This window comes from Danio aesculapii, chromosome 2 (assembly GCF_903798145.1).
Source record: "Danio aesculapii chromosome 2, fDanAes4.1, whole genome shotgun sequence".
In the NCBI taxonomy this organism is placed as follows: domain Eukaryota; kingdom Metazoa; phylum Chordata; class Actinopteri; order Cypriniformes; family Danionidae; genus Danio; species Danio aesculapii.
This window is the reverse complement of record NC_079436.1, coordinates 48,430,153-48,438,588: the sequence shown is the minus strand read 5'-3', so window position 1 is coordinate 48,438,588 and position 8,436 is coordinate 48,430,153. Positions and strand designations below refer to the sequence as shown.

At 34.6% G+C, this 8,436-nt stretch overlaps 1 protein-coding gene across 2 annotated transcripts; it reads right to left on the bottom strand.

Annotated features, from left to right (window-relative positions):
• Window positions 1–4,921: 4,921 nt before the first annotated feature.
• Window positions 4,922–8,206, bottom strand: LOC130237169 (G-protein coupled receptor 55). 2 transcript variants are annotated; one of them, XM_056468032.1, is made up of 3 exons: window positions 8,098–8,206; window positions 7,314–7,400; window positions 4,922–6,235 (listed from the first exon to the last, which is right to left on the bottom strand). In XM_056468032.1, the coding sequence occupies exon 3, from the start codon at window positions 6,226–6,228 to the stop codon at window positions 5,305–5,307; it is 924 nt and encodes a 307-aa protein (XP_056324007.1). In that variant the 5' UTR covers window positions 6,229–6,235; window positions 7,314–7,400; window positions 8,098–8,206; the 3' UTR covers window positions 4,922–5,304. The 2 variants fall into 2 exon arrangements, with proteins under 2 accessions (XP_056324007.1, XP_056324016.1); XM_056468041.1 differs by lacking the exon at window positions 8,098–8,206 and adding an exon at window positions 7,566–7,612.
• Window positions 8,207–8,436: the final 230 nt, after the last annotated feature.

The window sequence follows — 8,436 nt, the reverse complement described above, 5'->3', positions numbered from 1 at the left end:
GGGGATGGAGTAACAACTTCTTTAGAGAAAATCCCTGTAACTTTTTTGTGCAAACTTTTTACACCTACACACACATAAAAAAAAAACAATATTCTATTCTAAAACATAAACTACTTACAAAAAGTTAACACATATTCTCATCTCATATATAAATTACATTAGTAGTTTTATTTTATAGAAGGCTATTTATTATATATATATATTATTATTGTTATTATTATATATAATATATATATATAATTTTTAAGTAGTCTATTGTTTTTTATGTCAACTTTTGGAACTTTTAGACACATTCAAACCACTGCAGAAATGTTATAGCTTACAGGCCCAATACAGTACATACACATTTCTTAATAAATAACCTAGGCTAATTTAAAACCATAAACGTAAACCTATATCAGGGTATCTGCGGGGTCTTAAAATGTCTTAAAATGTCTTAAATATCAAAATTAAAAATTTTAGGCCCTAAAAAGTCTTAAATTTACTAAAATGTAGTGTTGTAGGTCTTAAATCTTTTTCAACAGGTATTAATTTTCCATTGTTCATGTATCGCTACCCAATCTAGGGTGTAGTTGGAAACATAGTTCCTGGCTGTGTTCTATTCCCAGTTATCCCTCTATGGAATATTCCAACACAATCTCACGGCAATTCGTAACTTTTTGATTTAGTGGCTAATTCGTACGAATTAGTACAATCTAATTCGTACAATTTAGTACGATTTGCTCATCCGCCAATGACGGTTGTGTTTAGGGGTGGGGTTAGGTGCCACGCCTCCTTTTTAAAATTGTACAAATTCGTACGACTGAACACGAATTAGCCACTAAACTGTCAAAACGTAAAATACTTACGTTTTCTCGTGAGATCAGGCTGAATATTCGTTTAGAATATTCTAACATTTAAACTTGAAATAGTTTTTTTTTTTTTAAAGCATTAAAGTCATCACTTTTAGGTGTAATTTGCTTTCAAAGTATTTTTACAGTTCAGTTTCAGCGATCTTCATGTTTACAATTGTGCTCCCTTCGCAGTGCACTTGGAAAACATTAATGCCATTTGGAACACAGTCGTGGCTTATGGCGAAAGCTATATGTGACCTATTATTTTAAAGTGGAATTTGTCTATAAAGCTTGTGAAAAAATAAATATATAACATAGGTTAATGCTTTAAATTTATAGGTTATTTAGTAAGTATCTGTACTGTATCTGACATGGGCCTGTTGTTTAGAACATTTCTGCAGTGATTTACAATTAAAATTGTAAAAGCAGACTTTTCAAAATATCCTACTTAATAATAACAATAATAATCATCATTAATATTATTATTAAAGTAGGATATTGTTTATTTTATTTAATTTTTTTCATTTTCTAATAAATATTAAATGTAATTTCTTTATAAATAGCCTCATTATTTATTAATTTTTATGATTTATATATGAGATTAGAATACATGTTGGCTTTTGTAAGTTATTTTATGTTTTAGAATAGAATATGTAATGTTCTCATTAATATTTGTAAAGGAAACATAGGCTCTATATTAGCCATTTACATATATTTTAATTAAAATGGAAAACTAGAGCATGTTTTTACCAATAAAAATAGTTTTATTGCCTGTAAAACAATTTGCACAAAGACATTATGGAATTGTTCTCTAAAGAAGTAGTTACTCCACCCCATTTAGAGCATCATTATGGGTGTTTTACGTTATAACTACCGTGGCTCAAACGATAGATCTGCGACAGAGAAGCTACGGGTTTTGGGAAACACTCATCACTACTTCGTTCTTTTCCCAAACGATGTATCCTACTATGATAGTTCAGCTGAGAGTTATGTCGTTGTTTAGGAAATGCACCCCTGGACAGATTGTTGTGCAAAGATTCAGTTATTATAGTTTTTTTTTTTTACTTTCATAACATTTGTTCATTGATTTTTTAAAATTATTTTAAAGAAAGTTTATGTTGGGAAAAAGTGTATGGATACAAATAGAGCTTGCTTGCTTTTTTTACACAATTTTTAAAATATTTTGCTAAGAAATATCTAAAATATTTTATTTTTTTTATACATAAATGATTTTGTATTATTATATGTATTAAATTATAATATTTTTTGATAGGGCAAATAAAAATCTTTTCCATCCGGGCCATTTGAATAAATCCTTAGTGTTTAGCCCTTCATTAGTCTAAAATATCATTCATAATGGTCTTAAAAATACCTGTATACCTGTATCCTGCACTTGCTGCTATTGCACTGCTGGTTAGACCTAAACTGAATTTCGTTGCCTTGTACTTGTACATGTGTAATGACAATAAAGTTGAATCTAATCTAATCTAAAAAAATCTAAAAAAAAAAAAAAAAAAGTCTTAAAAAGTTGGTGACACCTGTAGAAACTCGGTATATGTATGAATGTTTGTTGGAACGATGAATATGAGAAACACCAAATCAATTAACTATGTTTGTAATGACAGAACTTGCGACCTTAGTTGGCTAACAATGGTTTTCCGGAACGCATCCCAGGTAAGTATTCTGAGCTAAAACTTTACAGACACATTCTGGAGACACCAAAGACTTATCTTACATCTTATAAAAAGGGTCAAATAGGGGCCCTCACTTATGTTACAGAAAAAACTCATGCAAATTATAAAGTTACCTTCACAATGGCTAACTGTTGCAATAATTAAATAATTTCAAACTGTGGTGCCTGGTCACATGGAAAACTTTTTCAGATTACTTTTTCAGAACTTTTACAATTTTTTCAGATTACCTTTAAAGTGTGTGTGCAAAAATATTATGTATATCTAAAGGATGTTGAGGATGTTGGCATGCTTCAAGTGTCATATAAACACAACGCAAAATAACAGAAATGATAAGATATTCTCCATATGACTATGAGTGAAACTAGTGGCACATGGCTCTGTACCCACACACGCTTACCCACATTAATGGCGTCCTCATGCCTAAAGCGAACATTTGTATGAGACACCTTTATTAGATACAACTAATTAAATGATTGAAACACGTTAGACCTCATACCACACAAAGCACACAATTACTGGTTTAGGTAGCAGAATACAGATTTAAAAAGGTGATTGTGAAATATATAATGCCATCGCCAATGTTGCATCAGAAAGATATACTGCATGAGTCATTGTGAACTTTTCAGGTTGTTTGCCAGACGACCATCGCGTGCGAGCATGAACACCTCAAGATTTTCATGTTGATAAGTGTGAGCCGAGATAAAGACGAATGAAGAATCTGAAGAAATTACAGAATTGTAAGTACAAGTTACAATTAAAATCCACAGGACAACTGATGTGATGGCGTAGTTTTGTAGGCCAATCTAGAAGTTACCATCACTCACGTTTCCTTAAATAAAAACTTCTATTTTTTTAACTTTGCATCTTCTCCCGTGTTCGCGTGGGTTTGCTCCGGGTGCTCTGGTTTTCCCCACAAGTCCAAAAACATGTGGTAGAGGTGAATTGGGTAAGCTAAATTGTCTGTAGTGTAAGAGTGTGAATGAAAGTGTATGGATGTTTCCCTGTGATGGGTTGCAGCTAGAAGGGCATCCGCTGTGTAAAACATATGCTGGATAAGTTGGTGATTCATTCCGCTGTGGCGACCCCTGATTAATAAAGTGACTAAGCCGACAAGAAAATGAATGAATTATTATTATTATTGGCTTTTGGGGTTATTACAGAAAATACATTTCTGACCACCAAATGTTTATGATTCCTGCATGATGTGAAGGTTTTATGAACTGTGAAGCCTGCATACAACATGTAAAATCCTAATTGTAGACGTCACCACCATTTGACTTCCTGTCACTTTTCCAGTCTTTATGAAATCCCTTAATTTAAATAGCTTTTGTGAATAAATGCAGACAATAGATAAACAGATAATTGCTGATAGTCTCTTTGGCCTCATTTAGCCTACTTTGTGCTAATTTCAATAACAAATGCATAAAAACAAACAAAGCAAAACATTTTAGCCCACTTTTTCAACTGTGCCATTTCCAGAATTATTTTAATATGAATTATTTGTCCCATGTAGTTTTTTAAAAGGCCTTATTAAATGTTATAAACCAAACCAAATGTTATAGGCCATGCACCAAACAACCAGGTACAAGGAAGATTACAACATTACCAGCTTTGATTTTAAGCAAAAAAAAAAGTATATAAAAGAAAACAAAAGTACAAAACTGTGTACTTAGGAAATTTATTGAGGGGAAGAAATACCTTAATAGGATTTATTGTCCCAAACCCAAATGACACACTTCATACTCACTTGGTCCTGCAGAGTTTGAAGGTTTGTCGATTACTTGCAAAAGTCCAAAGTCCTATTTCTCATTTGAGGCTCTAGAAGAATTCCTGCAAGTGTCCCATTTGCAGCCATTACGTGCTGCAACCAGTGAACTTCTTCCTGACAGTCGATGCTGAATTACTTTAGAAAACAGTGCTTGACTTAGCTCCTTTGGCTTATGATGGCAGAGTTTCCGATGAGTGTTGTCTTAGTGGGAGTTAGACTTACATTTTACAAATGGATTTTTAAGATCGTGATTTTGAAATACCATACAGCCTAAATGCCAGATTTGCAATATGTAATGCTAAAAATCATGTAAAGTTTATGTTCTGTTCATGCTTGTTCTTCAGTTGTATACGCTTTTTAAACTAAATGAACAGTACATTCAAGAAATGAATATTGAATACTGTCATAATTTACTCACCAAACCTGCATTGTTTCTTGTAAGATATTTTGAAGACAAGTGGAAACCAAACCAATTGATTGACCAAAATAGCTATCAAAATATATTCCCCAATATTTAAAAGCCATGTAGTTTTGTAATACTCTTATGATGAGTAAGTTAATACAGCATTTTACATATTTGAGCTATCACTTCAACTAGAATGAGAGGAACAAATAATTTTCCATTTATGTCCAAAATGTATTTGCCAAACCTCAATAACCTAGGAAGTCAGTCTTGAATCACTGCTGGACATTTCCTAAGGCTTGCTCACATTTACAGTTGTATGGCAATTTTTGTAAAATCCAGCAATTTCAATAGAAATCCACATGGTCTGGAATTTAGTGCCAAGGCAAAATATTTGCTTCATTTCTCCCTGGATTCGGGTGAGTCTGGTAAAATTCCTGAGGTGACCAAAATGATGCTTTCCTTTGAATTCCTTTGCGATGTGTGCTTGAAGCATCACTGCAATGTGGACTTTTTTAATGTACAAGATTTTGTGGCCGTGGCTTTACTTCCACTGGAAGACCATCAACACACTCTGTGAAAGTATAATATAATGGATTTGGCTCATCAGACATCTGAGCTGCTGGTGGTTCTGCCTCTGCTAATGGACAGTTTGAGTGAATCCTTGGTGGATCGAACTTCCTTGGCGATGAAATAATAACACAGTGCGTCCAAGCAGCAGGTCACGTTTGCAATGTTTATGGAGACCTGTATGAAGAGAGCGATGTCCTGCTTCTTTTTGCAGTCTAAAATGTGGCCGTTTCGGACTAAATACTGGAGAAATATGGCCACGTGACAAGGAGTGAAGGGCACTAGGAAGGCAGCGAGGCTGCTATAGATGATTCTCACACCAGCTTGCTTCTTAGGGTTGGTGCTTTTTGAGGCTTTGAGTGTACGGATGCTCTGAATCGAACAAACCACCAGTACTGCGGCAGGCAACAGGAAACCAAAGACCTCCAGGCACACAATTAGTGCAGTGCTCCAACCTTTATTCGAAAAACCATGAAAACATGTAAAATTACCAGTCTTTTCTCTGCCGAAGGTGTAAATGGGTGAAGTGGCTGCCATCACAAACAGCCAGATGAACACACAAACAATCAAGGCGTTTTTTTTCGAGCGCAACAGCTTGGCACGAAACGGGTAGTTTATGGCGAAGTATCGGTCTAGTGCTATGCATGCAATTGTGTAGATACTACCATACATAGCCACAAAATAAAGACTTTCCAGGAAGGAGCAGAGCAACTTCTTGTCTTCTGCCCACTCGTGGTGCGCTGCGTGCATTTTGAAGGGCAACTGAAGCAGCAGCAGCAGGTCCATCAGTGCCAGATTAGTCATGTAGATTGAAGACTCTGTCCATTTTCGGAGCAGCCTGCAGAACACCACCAAGGCCATAATGTTTAACGCCAAGCCGAACACCAGGATGGGCACGTAAATCACCAAATCCAGCTTCTTTGTTAAAGTGTCCACACTTTCAGTTGAGCAGTTCGTCATATTGAATCTGGCAGGAGAGAGGTATGAAGAATATGTCACTTTAAGGACTGTAAGCATCAGTGTTACGTTTATTTTTTTTCTTGCATGCCAATGCTAGCCTTCTTACTTATTTATGGTTTGTTTAAATTTCAGAATGTGTAAGTGAATAAAAAGAGTAACTCTAAAATCCCTTGATCAGTGAATTTTGTGAATGCAAAAAGTCTTTTTGTGTATGTTTTAATTGTCTTGCTCAAACTTTCACATTTACCAGATTTTAGGTTTTATCCAAAGTGACTTACAAGTGAAAATAAAAAAGCAGTTCAAATCATCAGAGAGTTGCAGTACATAAATGCTATGGTAAGTCTAAGTTACTAAATATACAACAAGTCTAACTTTTTGTCCCACTGGTAGATTGTCAAGCTCGGTTACCTGCAGAGCACACCAACTCTAATGACATAGAAATCATACTTGTCTTTCTAAAATCATTTAAAAGGGTAAAAATGTGCCAAATTTTAAGCTATTTTCAGGTGCACGTCTGGGAAAAGAGGTTTGTTAAAATATCTTTTTGACTAGACAGGAAGCAGAATTTTAGTAAGTACCAGTTGATTTGAAACTCATTTCTCACTATAATTGTTTCACAACACATCAAAGTCTTCACGAGGCTTTAAGTTTCAATTCTTTTTTTCGCTTTGAACAAGTTTCCACATGTTCAAAAATATGTATCAGTTTATTTGTAGACTATTTGTAATGGGAACGGCTCTATCGAAACAAAGCCGAAAGGAAAATTCTAGAAAACAGAACTGATTTCGCTTGATCTAAAGTCAGATATTAGCTAAATAATTACAAATAACTCGCTGCAGTTGGTTGCATCAAACTCTTCTAAATCAAAATTAAAACTTTAATAATAATAACTATATCATAACTGCAATTTCTGAATGATTCAATTATAAAGAATGATGAATATATTCTTCAAAAGTTTAACATGAATGTGCATTGGTTTTAAATAGGTTTATTAAAAAAAAAGCAATGAGGAACGGACAACTGCTATGATTGATATTTTAGTCGCATTCTTTGAATTGTTTGAAGCTGTATTATAATAATCTTACCCTTTCTGATGATGACTTCAAAATAGCATTTCTCCTAGAGTCAAACTGGATGTCGTTTTCTGTGGTTTAGTCACACATGAAGGAAATCTTTGGTAAGAAACATAACCGTTAATAAACGAAAAGAAAAAAAAACATGAATGTGTAACAATGAAATTACAAAATACCCCTCCATTTTGGATTCACAAAACACACACACACACATTGCTTTCATCTCAGCACCCACACAAATTAGGATAGTTGTAAAGTCTGTACCTCAAAGTCAAGTGCAAGAACCACAAGAGCGAAGTCCGTTAAATGTGACCTAAGCAGGACAAACTGACGGATGTCTCTTTTTTTTTTCTTCTTCATGCATTATCTTTCTTATACAGCCATAAGCTTTCCCCTCACGCCTGCATTGTCTCGTTTAACCTTTTAGGCTTTTCTATCATCTTCACTTCATCTTAGCCTGAGACTCATGTCAATAAACCACACTCTTTCCCTCTTTCAGACATGTGGGCTGAATCTCTCTTGAAACCATGTCTGGTGCTCTAAATCACCAATTCTAACGCTCTCATGAATGAAATGAAAAATGGTTTTATCCCACCTTTGCACTACAAAGCAAACCTGTGGTCTTTAGATTGATATATGACTAGCTATGGATCATACAGCCAGACAACATTTCTGCAAGCAGTTTTCAAGCATCGAAACTTACATCCAGACTACATTTACTGAAAGCGGCTTCATCAAAAAAAAACCTGAAATGCATAAAACATAATTAAATTAAATGTGGAGTGTATATGCTTACCAGATTCACTTTGGAGATACTTTCCCTCAAATGCTATAAAGAAAACTGTAGTTAGTAGCACTTCTGTTTTCAGAGGTTTTGCCTGTGACCACATCCTTGCTAACAGACACGAGCCTGGTACTTTTTTGATATCTTCCTGTTAGCCTGTAAGTATAGGCTACTTTATGTTCTCACAGTCAGTGTATTCGCTGATCATATATGGTTTTGCAGAGATCAAATGCATTTGGGAAGTCAACACACCCTGTAGGGTGACAGTTTAGTTCATTTACATACATGATGCATGTGGCTTTTGTCAGCTCGTATTAACAGAGACTACACTGTATAAAAAATGCTGGGTTC